This window comes from Ochlerotatus camptorhynchus, unplaced genomic scaffold, assembly GCF_037179485.1.
Source record: "Ochlerotatus camptorhynchus isolate MF236.1 unplaced genomic scaffold, CSIRO-AGI_Acam_v1.1 ptg000194l, whole genome shotgun sequence".
NCBI lineage: Eukaryota > Metazoa > Arthropoda > Insecta > Diptera > Culicidae > Ochlerotatus > Ochlerotatus camptorhynchus.
Genome location: NW_027040684.1, coordinates 473246 through 500599, shown reverse-complemented (window position 1 = coordinate 500599; position 27354 = coordinate 473246). Strand labels below are relative to the sequence as shown.

At 41.5% G+C, this 27354-nt stretch overlaps 3 protein-coding genes across 3 annotated transcripts; 2 read left to right on the top strand and 1 right to left on the bottom strand.

The window, feature by feature from the left end:
• LOC135702624 (polyubiquitin-C) lies at nucleotides 1-4445 on the top strand. Its single transcript, XM_065223662.1, has 2 exons — nucleotides 1-129; nucleotides 1923-4445. Exon 2 carries the CDS (start codon nucleotides 1924-1926, stop codon nucleotides 4435-4437), a length of 2514 nt encoding a protein of 837 aa, XP_065079734.1. The 5' UTR covers nucleotides 1-129; nucleotide 1923; the 3' UTR covers nucleotides 4438-4445.
• Nucleotides 4369-13900, bottom strand: LOC135702625 (uncharacterized). The gene is made up of 3 exons (XM_065223663.1): nucleotides 13837-13900; nucleotides 5000-6671; nucleotides 4369-4931 (listed from the first exon to the last, which is right to left on the bottom strand). Exons 2-3 carry the CDS (start codon nucleotides 6649-6651, stop codon nucleotides 4727-4729), a joined length of 1857 nt encoding a protein of 618 aa, XP_065079735.1. The 5' UTR covers nucleotides 6652-6671; nucleotides 13837-13900; the 3' UTR covers nucleotides 4369-4726.
• Nucleotides 13062-27354, top strand: LOC135702623 (proteasome activator complex subunit 4-like). Its single transcript, XM_065223661.1, has 9 exons — nucleotides 13062-13789; nucleotides 14045-14185; nucleotides 14252-14368; nucleotides 15359-15403; nucleotides 15472-17981; nucleotides 18056-19705; nucleotides 26139-26670; nucleotides 26747-26891; nucleotides 26955-27354. The coding sequence occupies exons 1-9, from the start codon at nucleotides 13551-13553 to the stop codon at nucleotides 27087-27089; spliced, it is 5514 nt and encodes a 1837-aa protein (XP_065079733.1). The 5' UTR covers nucleotides 13062-13550; the 3' UTR covers nucleotides 27090-27354.

The following is a 27354-nucleotide window of genomic DNA, read 5'->3' as shown; positions in this document are numbered from 1 at the left end:
TGAGTTTTCGGAACTCTCCAGAAAGTGCGTAATTTTATTCCAAGCTGCGATTATAAAAAAAGTAAAGGTGAATTTTATTCCGTGTGCTACCGACAGAAGATTTCCTGCGTGAAGAAAACAGTTTTTGAGGTAAATGTTCGGCATTCATGGTACCTATTGGAGTTTTTGAAGATGAAACGCTGACTGAAAAATTCTCTTTTTAACGGATCTATTCGGTTCCTATTGGGATTGAGTGTAATTTTTCAGTAGATTCAGCTCAAATATCTTTATCGGTGGTGGTAATGGTCGAAAAGTTAAATTTTCCACTGGAAAAGGTCTGCTTTTTCCAGAATTTTCCACTATCCGTAAAAATATCCAAGATGGCGGACTTATGGAAAACTCCTTTGTTCAGCGAAGCGAACGAAAACTTACCAAGCAACGATTTCAAATCTAGTTCAAGATGGCTGAATATCCATTACAAAAACTCTAAATCTAGCTGCAACTTGAACCACTTTTCATTTTGTGTGTTTGCAGGTCAAGGAAATTGTCAATAATTCCAATTAATGGAAAGGAAGTTGGCTTCCTTTCGTTTGGTAAGCCATTTCCGAAAATAGATATTAAATCATTCGGTTGTCATTGAGCCAATTTTTTCTTTGCTTGCCCTGGTTGGTAACCTTCACCGTTCAGTGAAATCCATCAGCTGATTCACTTCAACAATACTTGTTTTTGTTTTTTTTTATGTTAGTGGGAAAAGGGCTGGGGGTGATCGACATCCACTTCGTTTCTTGTGAGGTGGGTGGGGTTTCCCTTTTGTTAATCTTTTGTTCGACGAAAGTTAATTCGGTGTCAGTTCGTCGACGAGAAAAATCTTGTTAGGTAGTGTAGAGTGAATCACAGTCGTATGATTCATTTGAGTAACAACTGCAGGGTTGTTACGATTATGCGGATTTTGAAAACGCTGACCGGACTGCGCGTTATAACATGTTATAAACCTACACTAATAAAATTCCACACATTTTTATTGACGAATTTCCATTTGAAATTTCACATGATTTTCATGTGACCACACATAAACAGAATCCACCCAGAAGCACACATGAAATTTATGAGTCAAATTAATAGTATGTGTGGTTACACATGGCTTTTATGCGTACACATATTAAGTATGTGTCCGACACATAGATATCATTTGTTGATCCATTGCAAAAATTCATTTGTGGAACACATAAAAAAAACATCAATAATTTCTGTACCTGGTCCTTTTGTCTCTAAATGTTCTTGCCCAGATCTCTGCAATAAAAACTTAAGTGTGTAGAAACGTTCTGAAAATGGACCACTGGGAGATTCCATCAAGCTCCATCCTTACAACAATGAGAGCTTTTAATAAATTCAGTACTGACGACCGACAAATTTACGGTTGAAGCATAAATGCACCGTTGTCAAACGATCGGCACATGGGAAAGTTACGCGTCCACCACCTGCAGTAATACCCACAGAAGTTCTCTAAACTGAACTACAGTGAAGCTTAGGTTTCTTTAGACATGTTTAGGGAATCTTAATCTTGCTAATGCCTTGGAATTTTTTTTTCAGCTTTAGGGAAGTTCATAAAAGTTATGTGTACTTTCGATATGATCAGAGATCCTGAACAAAATTCAAGAAATCTAGCGTAACATTAGAAAATGGCATAAGCTTTTGTAAACAAAACTAAATAAAATATATAAGATATATAGAAAATATATTTAATTTAGGAAATTCTGGGGAAGATCAAGTATGCATATAAAATTGGTCCAAAGGCAAGTGCCACTAAAAGCTTAAATCCAGAAACGAATTACTAGATACAAGGTTGGCGTGGGTATGATCCGAACTTAATTTCAAATTTCTCGTAACAACCCTTTACATTTCGCGGCAGCAAGAAAGTAACAACTCGGTTTTTTTCGTTACAGAATGCAGATCTTCGTCAAGACCTTGACCGGTAAGACCATCACTCTGGAGGTCGAACCTTCGGATACCATCGAGAATGTGAAGGCCAAGATCCAAGACAAGGAAGGTATTCCTCCAGATCAGCAGCGTTTGATCTTCGCTGGAAAGCAGCTCGAGGATGGTCGTACTTTGTCCGACTACAACATCCAGAAGGAATCCACCCTTCATCTGGTCCTTCGTCTGCGAGGCGGCATGCAGATCTTCGTGAAGACTCTCACGGGAAAGACCATCACTCTTGAGGTCGAGCCTTCGGACACCATCGAAAACGTCAAGGCCAAGATTCAGGACAAGGAAGGCATCCCGCCAGATCAACAGCGTCTGATCTTTGCTGGTAAGCAGCTCGAGGATGGTCGTACTTTGTCCGACTACAACATCCAGAAGGAATCCACCCTTCATCTGGTCCTTCGTCTGCGAGGCGGTATGCAGATCTTCGTGAAGACCTTGACCGGTAAGACCATCACTCTGGAGGTCGAGCCTTCGGACACCATCGAAAACGTCAAGGCCAAGATTCAGGACAAGGAAGGCATCCCGCCAGATCAACAGCGTCTGATCTTTGCTGGTAAGCAGCTCGAGGATGGTCGTACTTTGTCCGACTACAACATCCAGAAGGAATCCACCCTTCATCTGGTCCTTCGTCTGCGAGGCGGTATGCAGATCTTCGTGAAGACCTTGACCGGTAAGACCATCACTCTGGAGGTCGAGCCTTCGGACACCATCGAAAACGTCAAGGCCAAGATTCAGGACAAGGAAGGCATCCCGCCAGATCAACAGCGTCTGATCTTTGCTGGTAAGCAGCTCGAGGATGGTCGTACTTTGTCCGACTACAACATCCAGAAGGAATCCACCCTTCATCTGGTCCTTCGTCTGCGAGGCGGTATGCAGATCTTCGTGAAGACCCTCACGGGCAAGACAATTACTCTTGAGGTCGAGCCATCGGACACCATCGAGAACGTCAAGGCCAAGATTCAGGACAAGGAAGGCATCCCGCCAGATCAACAGCGTCTGATCTTTGCTGGTAAGCAGCTCGAGGATGGTCGTACTTTGTCCGACTACAACATCCAGAAGGAATCCACCCTTCATCTGGTCCTTCGTCTGCGAGGCGGTATGCAGATCTTCGTGAAGACCTTGACCGGTAAGACCATCACTCTGGAGGTCGAGCCATCGGACACCATCGAGAACGTCAAGGCCAAAATCCAGGACAAGGAAGGTATTCCTCCAGATCAGCAGCGTTTGATCTTCGCTGGAAAACAGCTCGAGGATGGTCGTACTTTGTCCGACTACAACATCCAGAAGGAATCCACCCTTCATCTGGTCCTTCGTCTGCGAGGCGGTATGCAGATCTTCGTGAAGACCTTGACCGGTAAGACCATCACTCTGGAGGTCGAGCCTTCGGACACCATCGAAAACGTCAAGGCCAAGATTCAGGACAAGGAAGGCATCCCCCCAGATCAACAGCGTCTGATCTTTGCTGGTAAGCAGCTCGAGGATGGTCGTACTTTGTCCGACTACAACATCCAGAAGGAATCCACCCTTCATCTGGTCCTTCGTCTGCGTGGTGGTATGCAGATCTTCGTGAAGACCTTGACCGGTAAGACCATCACTCTGGAGGTCGAGCCATCGGACACCATCGAGAACGTCAAGGCCAAAATCCAGGACAAGGAAGGTATTCCTCCAGATCAGCAGCGTTTGATCTTTGCTGGTAAGCAGCTCGAGGATGGTCGTACTTTGTCCGACTACAACATCCAGAAGGAATCCACCCTTCATCTGGTCCTTCGTCTGCGTGGTGGTATGCAGATCTTCGTGAAGACCTTGACCGGTAAGACCATCACTCTGGAGGTCGAGCCATCGGACACCATCGAGAACGTCAAGGCCAAGATTCAGGACAAGGAAGGCATCCCGCCAGATCAACAGCGTCTGATCTTTGCTGGTAAGCAGCTCGAGGATGGTCGTACTTTGTCCGACTACAACATCCAGAAGGAATCCACCCTTCATCTGGTCCTTCGTCTGCGTGGTGGTATGCAGATCTTCGTGAAGACCTTGACCGGTAAGACCATCACTCTGGAGGTCGAGCCATCGGACACCATCGAGAACGTCAAGGCCAAGATCCAGGACAAAGAAGGTATTCCTCCAGATCAGCAGCGTTTGATCTTCGCTGGAAAGCAGCTCGAGGATGGTCGTACTTTGTCCGACTACAACATCCAGAAGGAATCCACCCTTCATCTGGTCCTTCGTCTGCGAGGCGGTATGCAGATCTTCGTGAAGACCCTTACGGGCAAGACCATTACTCTGGAGGTCGAGCCATCGGACACCATCGAGAACGTCAAGGCAAAGATCCAGGACAAGGAAGGCATTCCTCCAGATCAACAGCGTTTGATCTTCGCTGGTAAACAGCTCGAGGATGGTCGTACCCTTTCCGACTACAATATCCAGAAGGAGTCTACCCTTCACTTGGTCCTTCGTCTTCGCGGTGGAAACTGAATCAAAAATCACTTGCGATGCGCTACATTTTCAATTCAGAAAAAATAGTTTGAATAAATGTTGAAATTTCTCTCAGTAGCCTCAAAATCTACTTTTTCGATCCGCGCAAAATATACCGCGTGCAAAACCATAAAAAAGCATTGAATCTTGTAAACATTTTCTCCCAAATTGATAGCTTCATAGACGTGGTGCTTTCTCTTCTGTATCGACTATTGAGATCGAAATAAAGAAAATCATGCAAAATGTACTTTCATAACCGTTTATTAAACCATTCCGAACGGCCATCGCTTTAGGTCTTCACCACCTTCGCTCGCAACTCCCGCTCCAGGAATGGTAACCGCTCAGCTTCCGGTAGATTAGACCACATTTGATACGGAATGGGCACAACAGAAACTCCCAGCGCTTCAATCGTCCTGATGTGCATGGCAAAGCGACCGCGCAGTCGGTTGATGTTCACTGCGTAGTAGCTCTTCGGCAGGCATAGGACGACGATGCTGTTGTAAAAACCAATTTTAATATACCTATGTGTTCTACTGATAACATGTCTTTTTTTTTTACTTACACCCGGTTACCGTTGCTGGTAATGTCCTCTATCCGCGCCGAATCCTGCTCGTCATTACCCTGGATTTGCTGCTTCACCACACGCCCTTCTCGATCGAACACCAACACGTGGTCCAACACATGCCCATAGTTGGACGTCACCTGCGATAGAACGCTTCCTTCGCCACCGAAAACAAACTCTAGAGGTTTGTGCAAAGGAAGTTCATTGTTCTGCAGCAGCAGTACGGTGCCCTTTTCGATGTAACGCTTATCCGGCAGAGGTCCATCGTATTCCGGGAAGAGCAGCTGAAGCGTTTGTGAGAGTTCCAACAATTGCAGATAATCGACTATCGTGTTACGATTCATGCTTCTGTCCAATGCGGCAGCATCCAAATACTGTTCAAGCATTGACTTGTTGAAGATGCCCAACGATAACAGCTCCAAGTTGTAGCGAATCCACGGAATCGATGGGTTTGTTATGGATGAATGTCGAGCTATTTCCGTTTTGATCGGTTCCCAGTTGTGTGGTCGGTAGTCGGCATTCGAGAATGCTGCTACAGTGGCTATGATGCCCGAGTTAGGAACAATCGATAGATTCTCCGCTTGAGACCCTATGTAGTCCAGCAATGGGACATGCAGGTAAGCAATCTTGTTCAACTTCTTCTGGAAGTAGAGCGCATTCATTATTCCCATGTCATAATCCACCACAAATTGGGCACAGCGTTTGAAATAGGCATCATTGTAGAACATCGGATACTTGTCAAGGTTCTTTTCGACAATCTTTTTCATCACGAAATCGATGGTTTTGAAATTGGTATCATCGATCTTCTCAATCAACGTTTGGTAAACATTTTCCAACAATTTCAAATGAGGCTGCTCTAATGTATTAAAGTCCGTTAGAGCCTTTAGAACATCAGCAGCTTGCGATCCGCTCATGCTTGTGCCGTGCATTGTAAGTGCACTGACGACATTCATAATGCATCGATCAGATACCCGGTGTTGCGCTACGAACCCAATGAGATCCACCAACTGTTGAACATTCTCGTGGTCCATCTTGTAGGAGATTTGAATCTGCAGCAACATCGGAAGCGCCAACTGTAGCGCTTCGACCAATGGACTTCTGTCCATCTTTTTCAGTATAAAATCCAGAAATACAATGTGATCCAACGTGACATCGTTGATCTGATGGCGAAGCAGCTGTAGGAACACCGTCATAATCTCGCTATTCGACCTCACCCCAAAGTAGGTTAGTATCTTCAAGCTCTCCGTGATGTCGTTCATCACAAAGGAGCGTGCTTCGTATTTCAAAACTTTGCAGAGTTCGGCAAAGCGTGGGTGGTTCAGGACGTCTTGCCTTTGGACGCTGGTCTTGCCTAGCTTATGCAGTTCGAAAAGAGCTTTCAGTGCAGCCAGGGTGACCGCCTGTCGGTCGATTTTGCGTTTGTCTAAAGTGGGCATGAATTCCAACACTTCCTTGGCGTCGTTTGCATTCTTCAGCATGTTCAAGTAGGACTCGGTTTGGATTTGGATCAAACTATTAGACGATTGCTGCAAATCTTTGGTGAAAGAGTTGTTCGTAACGTGTGATGAGACTGCAATATGACGGGTAAGTTGGTTCGTTCTGCTTGGTGGCCCGACGGTCTTCAGCGCGTGCAAGAGGATTCGCCGAAGCATTATAAAATTGTTCAGCGGTTCTGTAAAAAAAATCGTTTTTTATCCAACCTGTTGTAGTCTGTAGTCAAATTCTTACGTATCTAAATTTAAACAGTACCTATTTTCAAAACCTGCTTCCCGAAGCAAAGTTTAATCTCTATAGAGGGAGGTCTATGGATTAAAGCTTTACAGTAAAAGTGTGGTAAAAGTATGGACGTCTGTCAAAAGTTGTTCCAATCGAACCATCAAAATGCACCGCTTTGCTCGATTGGAACAGCTTTTTTCAGTTTTGCGGTGACAGTCGTCCATACTTTAACTAGAGGGGTTAACGGATATTCGATCATTGTGCTCCACATGGTGGAAAACACCTTCCATAAGATCGAGGTGGTAACCATAATGAACGAATATCCGTTAACGTTTATGGGAAATAATGATAAATAATAATTAGGGGTTTTGATCTAATTTCCGTCTTACTAAGCGCAACACACGCTTTCTTGAACGGGGTTTAACAATAAATGAAGTGTTTCTATCAAAGATGACTTCTAAATTTATTCCCCTTTCCATAAATACCATTGATATTCTTTATTATCACATTGTTGAGATATTGTTAAAAAGCTAACACTGCTTCTTGATTCCAAATTCGTCCTACGAGTTTCAATTCCGTCCAAACGCATTTAAACGCCATTGGATTTTCTTCGTCCTACGGATGAAGGTAGAAAAAGCGAGTTTGCTAGGAGCGCTTCTCTTGTTTTGAAAACAATGAGTGTAAATATTTACCTAATACGCTCTAATAGGTTTTGTGTTGTAGCTTGTGAACTAAAGCATCAGTACAAACGTATTACTGATTTGTGCACGGTCAAATCATTGATTATACTGATGTTTTCTGCTCGATAGAACGGAAATGGACGATTACGACGAAGTAGCGCTTTACCCTATACAGTTACGAAGCAAAGGTCCAAGCCTAGGTCCAAGCTTTTTACGATTATTCTTGACCTCGTTCGTGATTCTTTTTAAATACACTTTAAAAAAAAATTGCACGTCACCATCATCTTAGTTAAGGTACGGCTCGAGGTACGGTTACTTTATCAAAGAGACAGTCAAGTCATTCAGTCATGTGTTTCACACTTGAATTTGCGCAAATTGTGAAACACATCCATAGTAAAGCCCTTTAGTCCATTAACGGCAATCGAATGTGCAGGAAGGCAGCTTCCACACCTGCGTAGTATATGCAGAAAGTGCAAAAGCGTGGTCTGATTCGGGCGGCCATCGCCGACGCGGTAGTGAAAATCGCGAAAACTTTCGCGATTCGATCGCAATAGCTCCAAAAGCAACTGCGGCATTTCGAAGAGGCCATCGAGACAGTTTGTGGAGACTGTGAGCGCCGAGTACGGCACGAAAAGTCATTTGCAGTCACTGCCCATATTTGCCGTCGTCGCGAGTGGATTCTTTTGACGGGTGCGCGCAGTAACAGTGACAGTCCATTGTCGGCAGGTTGAAGCGACGTTCGATTCCGACACGATTGCCTTGGGGAAGTAGGCAGCTGGTGGCAACAACATCGGCATCGACCAGAACCGCCGAGAAACGACGAGCGCTCACGCTGTGACCTCGGACGCCATCTTGTACATCAGTCTGCGGGATTCATCGGGCACATCAGACACGTGAGGCTACTTGGGACACGTGAACCACTGCTGGATTCGGGACTCGATATTCACTGCGGCCACAAGTCGGACGGAGAAGAAAAGTCGTGATTCGATACTAAAAGCGCATCTGCTCCTACATACAGTCGATCGAGTGGGCCACGGCGGCTGGATACGGCCAGCCTCGGAAGACAAAAGATAAAAGCCTTCAATGCGAAGGCTTTTTGTTTTCCAGCTCGAATCGACGAAAGAATCAGCGACATAATAGTTTGACCAGCTCAGGGTACAGCGGCAACGCTGAGTGAACTCGGTCCGAAATTGAGTCGCCCCCTGGTCGGCGCTGCACCGTCAAAGGAACCGTACGTGCCGATACGTTGTCGTGCAAGGTGTGCGAACTGAAAGCGGACCTACATCGCCAGTAAGCGGGTGACGATCTGAACCCGATCGCTTTGAGGTGGACGCCAACCGTCATCAGACCCTCAAAGCCGGTCGCGGTGGAGCATGCACGGTGCCTCCACGTCGGCACAGTCCGAAGATCGACGGTGATGAGCGGTGAACGAGAGGATGTGCGGATGTTCCGGTAGCAGTGAGTACACCAGTGAAGAGATGAAGCATTGAAGAAGAAGAAAAAAGAACTAGCTAGGCGATTCTGAAGAACAGGAGCTCAGGAGTTAGGTGTAACATGGGAGGGAAATAAAGCTTGCACTATGTTATCGTATGTTTTGTTGTGGTAGTCATTCATGCTCTAGCCGGTACGACCAATGCTTTTGTCCCTGCAGAGGTCGTTTTGCAACAATATCGCACCCTAAGTGGAGACAACTGGCTTCTTACTCTTTCATATCTATCTCTATCTCTATATTACGCACTTCAAATCGCCCAATCACGAGCTGGCTCGCGTTTGACAGAAAAGTGGTTCGTTTTCGCCCCCTACTCTTTTCTTAGATCGCACCCATTCAAACACACATGGGCCGGGACCAACGGCTTTACTTCTCTGAAGGAAGACGTAACCAGAGATTTTTATGCCTCAGAAAAATCCCACTGTCCTAGGCTGGGATTGAACCCAGACCCATTGGGGTGAGAGAGTAGTCACGGTTACCACTACACCACCGGCGACGGCTCTAAATTCCTAAAAAAATAATTTAAATTTGAGATTCTCTCTAGGAATCTAATAACCGAGAAAACTGGGAAAAATAAAATGGAAATTCAGATGCCAAACTGGGAATATTAACTGTTGGAGTGGCCTGGGTGCAGCAGTTTCGGGGTAATATTTAACAACTTGTTTTTGCTCAATGTTGTTGTATTCAAGGTTGTATTAGTAAACCAAAAATTAACGTAAACGCAATTAGTGACGTCAATAATTGCAATAATTGCAGGGGTTTCACTCATACAACTTAACCGATTGCTTCACCTCGGTAATCCAGCACAGAAACAAAGTCCATTGGAGAAAAATACTACACTCATAAAATAAATCACATAACCAGTGGAAAATATCCATGTGAATTTCACATAAATTTCATCTGATCCAATAATTGGAAATTGCACCACTAAATCACATGAACGTTATGTGTCCAATGAAATCTATATGATTTCTCATATAGAATTTCTAATGCTATGTGATATTCAGGTAAAAATCATTGTTTTTGTTTTTGGAAAAAATACTATGTGCGTTCCTAATAGAAACTAAGTGAAAACTTTTTTCAGTGTATATTGCTGGTTTAAATTAAATCTCGATGAACATTTCAAATGGTCCTATCTGCTTTGATCGATTCTCTTCATCGACTTTCTCTTTTCATAACCACTGCTATGCAAACAGATTTCACGCTAATTCTACCACATAGTTTGATAAAGGAGGTCTTATCTAGGGTCCAAAACGTCAAACACAACAGGGAAAGGTTTTGCAGCTGAGTTATTGACGAAAGAGAAAGTCGATGAAGAGAATCGATCAAAGCAGATGGGACCATTTGAAATGTTCATCGAGAAATAACCTCACCATAGATTTTTGCAGAAAACAATTTCATTTCATTTTACTTTTATTTCTATCAACATTACTATGCATTTTGAGCAAGTATAGTAGTTTTGCCAGAATCATAGTAAATTTGTTAACATTCATATTCAACTATACTGAAATCCAGTGTTCACTCGGCTGACGACAGAAGCAAAACCACTCTCAATGTGTGTCACGCAATCGTCTGTTTACTCGGCAGCAACAATTGGGTTCTTTAATTTTGAAAAATGCATTGTTTTTTATACATCATCCGAAAGAGCTTCGTTTTCTGAGCACATCGATATTTTTTTTGAACCCACATAGGGGAAATGACGGCTTCGGCATGACAGACTATTTTCGGCAACACAAATTGAAACACTATTTTCACTGGATTTTCTTACGAAAACACTTCGCTGAATGCATGCAAACGATTCTTTATGCTTTCAGCTTCACTTTGACTATATTTTTACCACTGAGAAAAAGCAATCTAGCAAGGTTTTCTTGGAATGCAACACACGCACTACAAATTGTAGCTGATTTTGAGTTGCCGATAATAGAACAGCAGATTTACATGCAGTTCAAATGGAACGGCTGCCGAAGAAAAACTGGTTGTCGACAATACTCGCTCTCACTAGAGAAGATTGGAGCTTTGTAAAAGCGTTTCAAAACAGTTTTTGACAATTCTTTCGACTGAAATTGTTAGAGCAGCTGGCAGCAAAAGATTGTAAACAAACCAATACTGCATATGTGCGCGTTCCTTAGAGAAAAAGGCTATAGAAAGAAGGTCGCTGCTTAGGTTGCCGAGAATACGTAAATTCCCCTACATTCATCTTGATTTTTAAATCAAGATTTAAAGCAAAATAATAACTTCACTGTTTGACACTAAACTAACAAACTGACAGCTCGCTCCCATACAAAGTGACACCGAGAGGCGCTAATAAGGTGATTTTAGCTAATGTAATCGTACTTATATAAAATAGTTCCAATGTACCAAAATTGATGAAATTTTGGGTTTGGGTTCCATTTTTAATGCAGATTACAAATATGCATTTACCTCAATACCCTTAAAGAACCCAATTGTGTGGTCCTTCTCATTGTTCTTCATCAGCAGTTCTTTCAGTCGATGCGTCATCGACTTTGGAAAGCAACCGTTTCATGATGAATGTGTGAGTGCTGACCGAGGGGGGCGACACATCTAAATCTCAAGTTTAGATGCTCAACAAATCTCACACAAGCGAATCAATCTTCGAAAAATCTTCTTTCATTTGTCGCATCTACTTGCACCGCTCATCATCTTTTTGCAGGAAATCTTCAGAATCGTCATCAATCTTCTTTCTATCTACTCAGCGTGCGCGCAGCTAGCCACAGCAAAATACAATCTTTTTTGCATCGTAGATAGAGTCGTCCCCCTCGGTGCTGACCACGTTTTGCGTCCATTGCTGCAATGGAAGCGCCGAGGGAAGCGCTCTGACCCCCGTTGGCGAATCTGCCATACAATGAAACCACTGGAAGCGGCTCCCATTCTGGTGGAAGAGGCTTATTGGATAGCGAAAGATAAAATCAGTGCCAACATTTCAAAGGGGCGTAATTGTATTTGTACACAGCAAAAAAAAAATGTAATATCGATCAATGTAATTCAAGCTGATGTATGAAATAATGATGTAATAGCAAAAAGCAGATACAATATTACATCAATGCATGTAGTTTTGTTCGCAAAATCGATGTACATCGTACAACGTTATATTACACATCCGATGGATTGACCTGGTTGCAGCAGTTTGGATGTAATATTCAACAACTTTTTTTTCTGTGTAAACAATGGCTTTAGTCATAGATTTCTTGCAAATAAAAGCTCACTCATGAAAAATAATAACACCACCAGGTAGAAGAATGTTTCCTCTACCAGCTAGCATTGTAATTTTGGAGAGATAAGATATCATTCGCGAGAAATTTACGGCTAAAGTCATTGTTTACAAAAGCAATTACGCCCCTTTGAAATGTTGACACTGAAATGTTTATTGTGTTGTACCTTTTGACTATAGTTTTAAGATGTATTGTATTGTGAACAAGAATCCTCGGCTCTGTAAAGTTAATTCAGTTGAGCCCTCGATTGAGCCTTATCAAATAATTAATAAACACAAATAAAATATACTGAAATCGTAGTAGATTTAACGGTCATAAACGTGGTTATATTGAAAATAATTATTTTTTGCGAAATAGTATTCCTAACTCACTGATAAAAATTTCAAAGATTGTTTTTATGTGTCCCACACATGAATTTTTGCAATGATCAACAAATAATATCTATGTGTCGGACTCATACTTAATATGTGCACACATAAAAGCCATGTGTACCCTAATAAACAAATACCATAAACGAACAATAACCCAAATAGTCGAACTTTTCCACAAATGGTTTGGATGATACCCCAAACACGTCGTTAAGCAAAATAACCATAACAAATTTATTAGGGTAACCACACATACTATTCATTTGACTCATAAATTTCATGTGTGCTTCTAGGTGGATTCTGTTTATGTGTGGTCACATGAAAATCATGTGGAATTTTACATGGAAATTCGCCAATAAAAATGTGTGGAATTCTATTAGTGTATGGTTCTCTTTTCCTCGCTCTTTTCAGTGAGCTCATTGATTTTTGCTCTATACAGGAAGTCCTGCAGGAAAAAAAAATTTTAAAAATCTCAAAATCCATTGACAGTGTAAAGCTTATTGCAGGGCTGCCCCACGGGCTCTGATGGGATACTTTTCCGACTTTTCCACTCGCTACTGCCAACACTGCTAAAATGTCGGACGTAATGACTTTTCATTACGATGACTACCAGTTTGTGCTGCAGCAGTAAATTTGTATGAAAATTAATCAGTTTTATTCCGTATTTCAAAGTATATAGTGTAACATTCCGGTACAGCAGAAGTAGGACAATAGTGCACCGTTGAAGAACCGAGTGGAAGTTAGTGTAATTTAGCGATATTTGACTGAATAACCGACCACGAAAAATTGCCACAGCAGACGAATGTGCTGAGAAATTTCATTGTGTTTTGGTGCTCCACATCGGGGCTGGTGACTCTTATTTAGAAGCATCTAGTGGGGGCAATTTGTGGGGTTAGGAAGTTGAATATATTGTGGTGGCGACACGACTTTTTCTGAAGTGACTTGTCGGTTGTGTAGTGGGGATATTTTCTCAGAAGACTGCAATAGTAGCTAGTTTGTGGTTGGGACTAGGTGTACCCATAGTGCTGGTACGCTTACGGTTGAGGAAAAAAGAACGCGGCGGAAGATATGGACGAAGAAAGCAGTGACAGCTTGGAGTTGAGTCGGAGTAAGCGAAATGAGCGTATTGAAAAGTTGGGTTTCCGTCCGCAGAAGGAATTGTTCTGCAACAAATTCCTTCCGTACGCGGAAAGACTGGACGATGAATCGCAAGCCATGCTGGAGAATATCAAAAATAACCTTGGCAAGGCGGCTGCTATGCGGGAAATTACGCCCGGAGTTTCGATCTACGTTTCGCGGTTGATGAAGTAAGTGAAACTGTTTGCACTTGAAAATAATGTAAATTTATACTCACATTTTCGTTCCTGATGTAATTCGTCTCGAGACCTTTTGTGACACTCGCAACTTGGGGTTTCTTCGTCTATTTTCTACTTGTTTTTCTTGCTCGTCACGGTGATCTGTCAAAGTTTAGTGTCAGTGCTCGCCGCCGAACAGGCTGAGCGCTGCGGCGTAGAGTTGCTTGTTTTTGATGTGTTTTGTTTTGATTATCTACTTCCTTACAGGTACATCAAGTTGTATGGGATGAAATTCTCCAAGGAGGACCATATCAAGTTTGTGAAGCTGCTCCTGGAGTTGATTAGCATTCCAAACTTGGAGCCGGATAAGGTCAACAAGTTTTGCTATGCAATTACCAGTCTGTTGAGGTAAGAAGCTTCTGTAGCAGTTCAATAGGCAGCGAAGTTTCACTCGAAACATTGTTTTTTTTTTAGGAAACCTGAATGGCTCAGCCCGGACGATATCCAGATTGATTGGCGACTCCTCTACAAGCTGTGCAACCTGATCCTGAACAAAAACTGCAGCAAAGGTGACCTGTACCGTTACTTCGCGTGAGTATCCTTAATGTCCTATTCCCTTTCGCTGACTATTATCTGATATCCCCCGCTGCAATCCCTCTCAGATGGAATTCAAACCATAACAAATCAGCAAACGCATCACCGTTGGCGAAGTTGCTCAATGCGGCTAGTGAAATGGGCTACGATGTTTCTTCGTTTCTGGCAAACTACAATGCTGGAAGTGATGATCTGCCGTGAGTTCAAATGTCCATAGTGGCATGTTTGTTGTGGTGATTCGGAAAGCGTACTTAACTGGTGATTGTGGGGGAATACATCAGTAGTGGTTCTCGTCATCATACCTATCCACTGCTATAACATGGTTTGGTTCATTTATCACTTGGAAGAATTTGGGCATTACTCATGGTTTACGGATAACTGGGGTGATTGAAGCCGGTATGATAGGCGTGCAAGCTGGGATTAGGCCAACGAGACAGATACATCGCATATCAGTCCCATATGGATTATCGTCAATTTTGAGATAACGCTATCCTCTATCAATTCTACGGACTTTGATAATGAAAAATGTTAAAACAACATCAATCAGTTTGTCTCATCAAGCAAAGCAATCGCATGTCAGTCCCATCCTTAAATTCAATCGTCCAGAGGTGAAGTTACAGTTCTGGTTTTGGAGTTGCCATATTTTTCGCTGATTTAACATAACATGCAAGCTTCAATGCAACTGATTTTAACTTGAAAAAAAAAAATAATAAATTTACTATGATTTTTCAAATATTTACCTGGGAATCGCACTTGGTAACTTCGAGTGCCATTTTCTCATTGTCTACTTTTTTTCCATATGGGACTGTTATAGAATTATAGGCAGTATATGATACCATGATACATTGATGATACGGAAAAATCTCTCTCTCTCTCTCGATAATCTTTCCCTTTAGAGACTTTCTTGCTGTCGGATGGGACGAGATTAATTGGCCATTGGGCTTGTAGTGACTGTTCTTCTCTCAACTTGTTTTCCTATTGTTTCAGATCCCTTGAGACCAATCTGCAGTTTGTGATCCAGTACTGTGCTCCGTAAGTATCCGTTTTTCTCGTTGGTTGCACATCTCGATAAAATATCATCCATAATTTCCTTACGACAGCTACTTTTCCCGGTCGGCGACGCAGGAAATTCTCGATGAGCTGCTGCCTAAGCTGCAACCGTTGGATACGGGTAAAAGTTTCGACACGTTCGGTATGCTGCACATATTCTTGAGCTGTGAGCATGACTACGATCTGTGGTTCGGTAAGTTTATGACCATCTGGGATGCGTACCACAATCCACCGTGGAGTATCGACATGATGACCATCTACGCGACGGTCGGGTTCAAAAACATCGGTTACATCGACTGGGAACCGTACATTCCGACGATGTTTGCCCGGATCCTGCGGGCGATTGACTTCCCGGTGAGTTACAAGAGTACGAAGAGTTCCAAGCTGCAGGGACTGGCATCGCAGTCGATCGTCATTTGGATTGTGTCGGTACTGGGTCCAAAGAGTTCCGCGCAGCAGTATCTGAACAAGTTTATGGCGACCATTGAATCATACTTGCATCCGGCCAACATGGGCAAGTGGGTTTCGATGCTGGGGGAGATCCTGATCCAGTTACCAAAGTACTTCTTCGATCGGTTGATTTTGGAGAGATACCGGAAGCATCCCTACAGGAGGCCTATTCCGGAGAGTCACAAGCTGACGGAAGATTGTATAACTGCGTTCGTAGAATGCATGAAGCCGGTGGCTTTTCAGGCGATGTATTCCAGGATAAATCCTCAGGATGTGGGGAAGATCTTCCAACACTTGGCCGATTTGCGACCGGAGCTTATCATTCCGTCGATCATTGATCGGGTTTATGCCAGCTTAGATTCACTGACAGAACCGCATAAAATGACTGCCGCACTGCAGAGTTTGGTTAGCGTATCGAGGGCACTGGTTTCCGGTCACAATGGTTACACCGATGGACGGAATCATGTGATACCGATCTTCTTTGCCACTCTTCCAGGAATTGATCCGAATGATTTCAAAAAGACATCCATAACATTCCATTTTCTGACGTCAATATCGTTCCTGATACCGATTACGGACTGCTCGAAGGCGGGTCTCTATCATGACCTTACTGACGATGAGCGATTGCTGTGTGAGCAAACGGCCGATTTCGAGGACTTTGTGCTACAGTACATGGATCGGATATTTTTGCTGATTGAAAGCAGTTCGGTGGATAATGTCCGGATGGAGCAATCTGATGCGGATTCGATGCGTTCCAAGATGGAATCGATTTCCGAAGCACTTGTGCAGGCATGTACGCACGGTATTTTGGGACAATGTTCGAAGGACATTTTGAACTCATCGTCCAGGAAGCTGATCGACTTTGTTAAAACGCGCTTGTTGGAGCCGAAGGTGGCCGGACAGCTGGTTGGGTGTTTGGTGCGGGTGTTTGCTAGAATTCATGGCAAGGAAGTACTTCGCTCGTTGATGCCTTATGTACTGCAGACGATAGAGCGATACATGGAGGATCATGACGACATAGCGGAAGTGGAGAAGATGAGCGATGAAATGTTGTACTACTTGCTGCTACTGACCAACATGATGCGTGGTGATCCGGGAGAAATAGTTAAATATGTTGACCAAACTCTACCCATTCTAGATCAAATACTTAAATTCAAATGCAAGCAGGCGAACAAGTACGGTTTTACGATGATTGCTAATTTGATGAGCAACCTATCCACCATGCAGACTTTGGACGTGAAGAATAGTCCCGAGAGCTTCGAAAAGCCGCTATCGGAGTTTTTGCCGATAAGAAGTTGGGGTGAAAAGATGCCTCCAGATGGGAAGATCGATTGGTGTTTCCCAGGAGAGGAATCGCTTAAAGTTTCGGAGAAGATAATGCACCGCTACTTGGTGCCAATCTTAAGCAATTTTCAAAAGTACTGCGCCGGCGAAATAGAGCTCAGTCGGGACGATATAAACCGAGATGTGACAATAATTCAATCGCTAATTAGGTGTTCAAATTTCCTACCCAATTGGGACGATGAGGAGCCGCTGAAGATGTTCGAATCCTGTCTGGATAGATCGGAAATGAAGTGGAGTGTTACGAGGGGCTTCGACGAACTGGTCATTAAAATGCCGAATGGGGGAAACGTTAGGAAAGCAATAATAAAATCCATCACTGCACTGCAGCGGCAGATATTGCTCAAGTCTGAAGACGACATCAAATCCTTAAAAGCCATCCTAATGTTGTACGAAAAAATCTTCATTCGAAAGCACTCCAACAGTGCGTTTGATAACCAGGTCAAAAACTTCAACAATACCAAAAAATTCCAAACGTACAAACTCACGCGCTACAAGCGGGACGTTCGTGCGGTGGTCGCTACCAGGGTGATAATGCAACATGACTGCCGGGATGAGGTCGATCAACCACTGTTCACTGCTTCCCATTTGGAAGTGATGATGAACTTGTTGGAACTGTCCACATCTCACTACAGCAGCGTGCGTGCCTCGGCTCAAAGTAAGCTCTTCACAATGCTTTCCACATTCTCGTTTAGCTACAAATTCCTTTCGGATAAGATCGTCGAATACCTGCAAATGGATTCCAACGAAAAGCACGAACAGTTTAAAGGTAAGAAAAATGTGCTTTTTTCAAAAAACATCATTCGTAAGTCATTTTTCTATTTTTTTCTTTCTTCGTAATAGGCATTCTCTATATCTTGGTATCGAATCGGCGGTCCCGACTGGTCATCAAACATGATTGGGAATTTATCCAGCGAATATGGATAACCTTGCTCCAGTCGAAACTTTCGGAGAAACCGTCGGTGGTGAAACTGCTGGATGCCGTAACGGATGTAATCAACAACGAGTTCCCGACGACGAACATCGAACTGGTTGTTCCGGATTCATGTGTGGAGTACGGTTTGGCATTAAGAACCCGTGAGGACAAGCTAGATCTTGAGGCTGGTCGACAAGCAAGATTAGTCAAAAGCAATCGAAATCTCGAAATTTACTACGAATTGATCGCACAAATACTGGCCACGGTTGAGAATGACAAGCTCCACTGGAGGTATCACTATCTGGCATCATCGATGTTGTACAACCTCGTACACCCTGTGACCAAGTATCCAGCCACGGTGGCACAATTTGCAGTTCACAATTTGATTCACGATTCACTGGACGAGCGCAAGATGGCAAATTGTCTACTGAATCACGTTCTGCGGCAACAGAAGCGGGAACACGTGAAGATTTCTGTGAATCCGTATGAAATTGCCGGTATTCCGGATAAGGCTCCGGCGAACGGTTCCAGCGTTTTGCCGGGCTATCGGGAAGATAACCTTTGGTTGCAGTACGACGTAGAGAAAGCGCCAAAAAATCAGGAAGATTGGGACCAACCTCGTTATATATACAAAACGGATGGATACTTTGGTTGGAGTAGCAATTTTTCTGTTTATGCGCCTAGCCAAGACCAGCCACAGCTAGATCGTACGGTCGACGAGATGAACGAATGTGAAAGAATCATTTTTACCTTCTTCAATCAGCAAGAAAACGTAGATAAACTTATCAAATTTTGGTCCTTGGAGGAGAAGAAGGGCCGTGACAAATTTAATCGGAATCGATTTTGCCTGATCAAGGCGTTGACGAATGCCTTCGGGGATCTGTTTTTGGATAAATTTATCAAACATCTTCGTCCGCTGATTGAGGATAAAGCATCCGAAAGTAGCCATCGCTGTGCTGCGGAAATCATGGCTGGCATCATAAGAGGGATCAAACATTGGCCGTACGATAAGACGGCCAAAATATACGAAGATCTAGTACCGTTGATTCGGCTTGCGTTGAACAACGTTACCGTCGATACCGACGTGTACTGGGGAACGTGCTTTGCTACCGCTGCCGAGTATATGGATCCCTCGAAGCAATATTGGCTGCACGAGGCCCTCCTAGAGGATCCTCTCCAGGAGACGACCAGTTTCATAGACTGCAATCGTCTGTACTGCTTGCAAGGGGCATTCAACCAGCACGTCTGGCGAATGACCAGTGTGGCTAAGCGTTTGCTCGAATATCTACGGCCGTACCTGAATCATTCGTTCCAGAATGTGCGTGAACGTTTGGGTAGTACATTGATCAACATCTTCGAGGCAGATTTGCGATTCGAGGGTCACCGAGGGCTGGAGTTGTCGCCGACGATACGCGATATGATCGGTTACGTGACGCCGAAGATTGCTGTCTTGTTGAAGGAAGACTGCCCCACTGCAGCGGTGGTGGGCGATAAGATGGAGTTGGAAGGTGATCCAAGCGAGAGTTCCAGAAAAGAAGAGAGCGAGTACGAAGTGGCGGTGAGATTGTTCAAGACAGGTGAGGTATCTTAGTGCTTTATGTTAAATCGAAGACAACATATCAAGAAGACTGGCAACTCTCCCGTTTTCCCATATGATCGCCATGAGACAGGCACAATTGCGTAAAAGTAAACACTGAAACCGGATCTTACTCAGAGAGTTAGTCACTTTTAGTCATTCGTGTGGAGACATTTCTAAAAGCGTAGGTTACTCATGCGCTGAGTGACCTACGCTTTTAGACATTTCTCCATACGAATGAGTAACAGTGACTCACAACTGAGTAAAAGTGATTCACTCTATGAGTTAGTCAGTTAAAAAAAACAACGGGCACGCGTTGGAATAATCCTTTCGCGGCACACGTTTTCATTGAATGCTCCGAACGAATTTCAGGGTGGCCAGCAAACCGGGAAATCCGGGAATACCGGGAAATATCCGGGAATTTGGAAAGTAACCGGAAAAACCGGGAAAAACCCGTGAATTCTGCAAGAGAACCGGGAAAATAAATTAACCATATCATAGGAACAAATTTTTACATCAGAATTTCAGAATAAACCATCCTTTAGCAAATGAATGTCTTGCTTTATTTGTTGCATAATTTTCTTCAGTATACCGGCTTATTGTTTTTAGAATTTAATCACTCAGCAATATTGCAAATTGATTTTTGTCGTTTCAATTTCAGATGTAAAGTGCATGGTCCTCTAAAGAAAATATTGAAGATGCTGGAGTTTGGAAACAAATATTTGTAAAAACCGAAACTGAATTATTCTTTTCCGGGGTTTTAATTTTTCGTTGTTCAAAATTCTCATGATGAATTCCAGAATTAACTTGGAATTCTGCTCTGAATTATCTTGAAATTGTTCTGAAATAAACCAGAAAACACTCCGCGTAATAATTACCGTTGAATTCTTTTAGGAATTTTCTTTCAACCCCTTCTAAGAATTTATTGGAATCTTACATATAATTCCCGTTCCCGTCTATCCGGAGACTTTGATTCCTTTAAAAATCTTTTCAAACATTTCTTTTAACTCTATTCAAAACAAAAGAAATCTTTCGAAAATTAATTTATAAACCCCTTGGAGTATTCTAAAGAATTTCTTTCTAATTATCAGCAAATTTGTTGGAATCAATATTGTTTGGGTTATGTGATGAATCATTCGCACTAGGGTTGAAACATTTTAAGAACTCTGTTTCTTGTTGAATTCCGATCATAATTCTCTTGGAATTCTTCTTAAAATTCATCTGTCATGTTCCTCACGATGCCCATACAAATCTCATCAGAACCACGTAGGAATTTTCTGCAATGTTTATTTTTATTTTCACAATTCTTTTTTAAATCTACTAAAATTACCTAACAGTTTAATTTAGAACATGCATTCTTCTCCAAAGAAATCCTCTAAATCATCTAACAATTTCTATGGATTTCATGTAAGAATAATTCTGGAAATCTGCTCTTCTCCTTCGAAAACTGTGTGGGAATCCTTCTCAATATTTGTTTTTAATCAACACTTTGAATTCTTTTAAATTTTACTAAAAATTCCAGGGTTTGTCCGCCAGATTCTACAGATTGCTATGTAATTTGTTATTACCCTTAAAATGCTTCCAAATCTCAGAGCGTGACAATTATGACTCCACGACTCATAAGCATGATGTTTTTTTTTTTTATAAATCTGTGATCTTGAAAAAAATTCAAAATTTCACATTTTAATTATTGTTTCTCCAAATCTTGCATCGCGAAGCATGTTATTAATCTCAAATTTTGAAGAAAAGTTTTAGTTTCAGACTCTACACAAATTTCAAAGCTCCAGAATCTTGGAAATCTTCTTAAATCACATTTTTTTATCCTATCAGTAAATTTTGTTTTTTTTTGTTGCATATTAACAACCGGGAATTTTTAAGATTTGAACCGGGAAAACCGGGAAAAAACCGGGATTTTCAAAATGAAAATTCACTGGCCACCCTGGAATTTGATAGCAAAGATTCCAACCTCAGAAGAAAGGTTTGTATATTTGCTCATTTTTCTATGCGGTGCTTCCACCTTCACTCAAGCGCAGCTCTACTGTATATGTCGCATAGATTCTGGCAAAGCTGCCAGTCTTCATTATGATGCATTCGATTAAATTCAAAAGTTTAACAAATGCTGCACACAGGGCTGAAATTACAAAATATTGAAAACAGAAAATTTTACTAATCCCAACCCAACCAGTGGAGGTCCAACTAAAAAGCAGCCTAAGTATTAAAAGCCCAACCAGCGAATTTCGACTGTATTGCCAAGAGTGGTACAACAAAACGGTAAACTTGTAAAAACGTAGCCTGTTCAAGAATCACATCGGTTTCTTCTGAAAATGTGTTGTCATAAGCTTTTATTTACTTGCTCAAACCTCATTAAGGTGTTTCCTCGTAGAGTCCGTTTTTCCATCACACCTCGTAATTTCAAGAGCACACATCTCAAGATCTATCAAAAAGCGGAACCATTTCAATATATTGTATACCAACAAATGAAAAAGTCCTATCAACTTTTATAAACAAAACGATGATTATTCTTTCCTCGACAATCGAACACAAATTACCGGCGTCATCGGATAGGGGAATCTTTCCCCAACTCAAAGATAGTGTTAGTTTGCGTAGGCGAGTCTTGAATCACGAGAAAACGGTTTCCGAAGTTTTGTTCGCAATACCTGATGTGCTCTTTTCTGTTGTTGGTCGTGATTTGCTCGATTGGTTCCGCTATTTGACAGCTCAATTGGTTCCCTAGATTCTATCCGCCAGACTATGAATATAGCGACTATAATTTCCTCAGATTCTGTAGAAAATTGTAAACATTGATATTATTCTGCACAGATAAAAATGTTTATGTTGCGTGGTGGGCGTTGGCCAAATTTGGATTTTTCAGATATAATCCTAAATAGGACCTAGATTATTTAATACTCTAGTAACCTCAAGTCCGTGCTCTGTCACAATGTTTCATTGTGATTAATCAACACTCAAAGGGGTAAAATATCAAATTTGGGGTGAATTTGAAAGAAAGGGAACTTGGAGTGTAGAGCGCACTGCCCACTGGACGATTCTGAAGCCTGGCCAAGTGAGTGGGGTATGGGTTTATTTGATTGAACGTCATTTCCAATGTATATATTGATACATTCAAACCATTGGCATTTGAGATAAGACAGAGATAGGATGCGGAGGGCCCGCTTAGGGGAAGCGTAACCCCCCGAATAAAAAATATTATAGAAAAACAATACAATTTATTGTAACGGTACTATTTGGAACAGTATGATTACAATAAAAGCTATTGTAATTATAACAATAAAAATATGTTGAAATGTATTGTGTGAAACTTTTGAATGTATGGTAAACGGAGCTTTTACAATGGAATGTACGGGTTGTTAAGTATCGTAACAGTTCAAAAATTTATTTAATCTCATAGTATTTTTTCTCCAAAACAATAAGATGAATAGTAAATATATAGTTGTTAGGACTGAACATAACATCAAAGTTACTTAAGGTTTAATTGTCAATTTACGGTAACAAAACGATAAAATTAATATTAATCATACTGTTATGAATAGTGACTAAATCACTGATTCAACAATTGATTGAATTGTATGATAATAGTTTCATTATTCAATTTTGTATTGTTTTACAATACAACGACGGTACAATATGTTGCTTATTACATTTAGGCTGTTTAATTTTAATAGAATAACAAAATCTGTTCTGCGATGAATATTGTTTTATTTTATATCGTTAAAAGGTGTTGCTTAAGAAATTAAAAAGAAAAATAAATCAAGAACGTAAAACATATGTTGGAACATATGTTTAGGAACAATTCAATAAAAATTTAAAACATTTAGTTGATGTTAGTAAAACAAAGCATCGTCACAAAAAATCTGCCAAATTGATGTAAAGCAATTCGTACATATGTGGTTTCCAAAATACGATTTCTACATATCTCTAGCCAAGGTAACTTCAAATCAGTTGGCTCAATCTCTTGCTGTAGCATTGGCATCCTGATCGACATCTTGAATAACATTGCGTGCCGTATCTTGCTGCCTTTTTCAGATTTCCGATTTAATTCGATGTCCTCATTGTTTTGCATTGCTTTTCAATGACGACCGATGACTGTTTCATTGATATATGATTTTTTCATAAATATGAATTCTCAGTAGACGTGTTTTTTTATCAAAGGCAAGTGTCACTCGAGCCATTCAAAATGTTCGTTATTTTATAAATTGCTGTTATGGCTCGAGTGATACTTGCCTTTGATAATAAAACACGTCTACTGAGGATTCATATTTATGAAAAAATCATATATCAATGAAACAGTCATCGGTCTTCAATGAAAAGCAATGTTTATATCATATGGGTGGAAAATTTGTCAAACAAATACTTTAAAATTCTTCACTTTTTGAGATATCTTCGAGCATGAAACTAAGTCAAACAAAATTGATAGATAACACAATAAACTTTGCTACGAAAGTTGTTACAGCAGTTTTCGTTCTTTCAGTCTCGAGATACAAATATTATAAGCCGTAAATTACCTTAAAAACATAAAATAAACTTGAAGCACCTCTAAATCATCACCGATTTTCCTGAAAATTTGCACAGAAGTTCAAATTAACATGACAAACAGTAATCACGATTGACCCGTTACATTCCGAACATTTCGTTTAAAATGAACAGGTCTAACCAACAACTGTCTAGTTGATTACATGCATGCAGTTTTTCTTGGGGTTTGCAAACAATTATGTGGACTGTGGTTCGAATTCAGTAGTAATGAATATTGTATAAAACGCTACATTGGGAAAGTAGATAACATTATGACATCCACACGCTCTTTTCAAGAATGCTCAAGGTCTCTTCGTAAGGTTCCCGATAGAAAGACATGGAAAGCAAATGAATGACAAAATTGGTTGTTAATCTATAGTTCCGTTTGTTGAAAGGTTGAAAGTGGTTGAAACATAAGAAAAACAATTCATTGTGTTGTTACATGAGAACATGTTGTTTATGTATGGTAGTTACAGTACGGAAAAATTTTGTCTTGTCATTCAAATACAATATATCGTATTGTATCTTATAGAGTCTACAGTATACGAATGGGTTATACAAAAAAAGCAATGGTTTATTTTTATCCGGGCCATGTTATGGTTTCCATTTATTAAATAGTTCAGATAGGCTGGAAATGACAGGTTCATAGTGAGAAAATGTACCATTTGGGGCCCGTTCACTGATCAAAAATCAGATTCACATCGTCAGACCCTGCCCAAGAATAAGGGGATTGACGATGTCTTGTCAAGTTTATTTTGAATTTGCGTTTTGCATTTAATACTCTAGTAAATCTCGCGTCCGTGCTTATTCACAACAGTGTTAGGTGTCAATACTCACTGGGTCATATGTCTTAGACCAGTTCCAGATTAGTTTGCTATTAATATCTTCTGCATCGCAGTTCGCGATAGATTACTAAATATGGGTTCTCTTTTCCGACCATAATAGTGTGAGGGAAGGGGGTGAGTTAAACGTTGCGATATGAGAGCGAATAGAGGCAAATAAATAGGGAAGACAACACCATGACCAAAATAAGTAACCAATGCATGCGGCTCACACTTAACTTGTTCTATTTCTTTCTTTCTTCCTATAATGTACTAATATTAACTGCCTGAGGACAAATGGGAACACGACCAGAAGTTTAATAGCAGAAAATTCGAACAAGAAAAGAAGAATTCAACTTGCACCGGCAAGAGGAAGCAGACAGAAAGGATCATGCCGGTTGGAGACAGCCAATGTATACTGGACGAAGCTTGTATCTAGGAAAAGTCGTATGTGCAGGAAACCGTAAGTAGGATAAGAATCGTAAAAGGTGTGTGCTTGCTTGATAAGATCCTAACTTTACTTTAAATACACGGTAGGAATCGAATATCCATTTATGATTAAGGTTTTGCCCATTTTTCAGTGGGAGTGGCAATACTCATTGATGAGTGATTTATCGTACCCATTTATTAGTAACTGTTAGCAGCTAATGATTAATTGATTTACCTATTTTAGAATTACCTATACTTCACATCAGAACCTCATTTCCTTCAATTACTACTCCGTCGCAGCACACACCTTATATGGATCGCTAACCTTTATTTAGTTTCAGCATTTTCGACATTATAATCAATCGTTACGCCAATGGTTAAAGTGATTAAGTGACTATAAAAAAAAAGACCAATGTGGGAGTTTATGCTATTTTAACCCACTATTACTTTATATTTCAGCCTTTTCATACACTACCAATAAACGCATAACAGTCCAATTAGAATAGGAAATCAAGCAAATAAGTGACTGTTATGCTTTTATGGGCAGTAACAATTCTGTGTCTTGTAAATTCAGCCTTCGAGTTTTTTTTTGACTCTTGTGGTTTTACGCTTTTCTACGAAATTATTCATTTGTTATATTTTTCCCCCCATTCACAGTGGCCCAGTGGCTGACGTGCGCCATCAATCGCTGCTCCAATGGTAATGAAATTGAATACTTTGAACTGCTTCCGATCGCTTGCCGTTTGGAACGTTCCGAACAGGATCAAGAGTTGGCGGAAATCTGCACCACACTGTTGGCCATGATTTCCCAGGCACTCACATTGGTCCCCTGTATGGATGCTGCGTTGACCAAGATAGATGAGATCTCCAAGATGACTTCCTGGTCGGCTCGGCGCTCGGTGATTGACGTGCTTCAGGTGCTGGTGTTCTACAATATGACAATAATCTTAAGCAACGAGAAGTGGAAGATGAAAACCCAGGAGATTGTGCTGCGTCTGCTGGAGGATAATGTGGTAGAGGTTCGCGAGAAGGCGGCCGAGGTACTCTGTGGACTACTTCACTGCTCCTTCCTGACGGCTACCGACGAGCTGTTGGAATTGTTTAAACAAAAATGCCGAACGAAAATGATTAAAGCGAAGCGACTCAAGGTTGCCCCCAGCTGTTCCAATGAAGTCAACAAGAACGAAGGGTATGGGAAAGCATTTGATGTGACCTAATAACATTGTAACTGATCGGAATCGTTTTTTTTTTTAAATTTATTGTAGAGAAGCGAATGCGGTTCGTGCTCGCCATTCCGGCGTTCTTGGCCTATGTGCCTTTATTTCTGCGTATCCGTACGAAGTGCCTGAATTCGTTCCGAATGTGTTCGAACATTTGGGAGCACATTTGAACGATCCGCAGCCAATTCCAGTAAGTGACTGGATCCAATCGTTAGCAATGCTATATGATGTAATTGATATTCCACCTTTCCAGGCAACCATTCGGAAAACGATGGGCGACTTCAAGCGAACGCACCACGACAATTGGGAGGTTCATCAGCTTAAGTTTACCGAAGATCAGCTGGCAGTGCTAAGTGACTTAACAATTCCACCCTCGTATTATGCTTAAAATGGGTGTTTTTCGGTTCGTGTGGTTCCGGGATGTTTTCGAGTGGTTGCAGTAGTATTTTATATTATAAAAAAAAGATATCTCAAACAGTTTTAGGACTGTACGAAGTGGACGGGTAGAAGACGTATTTTGACAACTTATAGACGTAGCCTATGTAGCAGATTTATAGCAATTGTAAATACGGTTTTAGGTTCTTATGAGAGATGTTTATGCGGAGTTTTTAACCTGCACAAGAATTAGCTTATTTTTAATTGTTCAATGTTCG

What these genes read in the sequence shown, in the direction of transcription:
- LOC135702624 (XM_065223662.1), top strand. Translation starts at nt 1,924, where the DNA reads ATGCAGATCTTCGTCAAGACCTTGACCGGTAAGACCATCACTCTGGAG.
- LOC135702625 (XM_065223663.1), bottom strand. Translation starts at nt 6,651, where the DNA reads ATGCTTCGGCGAATCCTCTTGCACGCGCTGAAGACCGTCGGGCCACCA. An exon ending in ACCAGCAACGGTAACCGGGT is followed by an intron (nt 4,932 to 4,999) that starts GTAAGTAAAAAA and finishes TTTTTACAACAG; the next exon opens with CATCGTCGTCCTATGCCTGC.
- LOC135702623 (XM_065223661.1), top strand. Translation starts at nt 13,551, where the DNA reads ATGGACGAAGAAAGCAGTGACAGCTTGGAGTTGAGTCGGAGTAAGCGA. An exon ending in GACCTGTACCGTTACTTCGC is followed by an intron (nt 14,369 to 15,358) that starts GTGAGTATCCTT and finishes CTATTGTTTCAG; the next exon opens with ATCCCTTGAGACCAATCTGC. An exon ending in GGTGAGATTGTTCAAGACAG is followed by an intron (nt 19,706 to 26,138) that starts GTGAGGTATCTT and finishes CCCCATTCACAG; the next exon opens with TGGCCCAGTGGCTGACGTGC.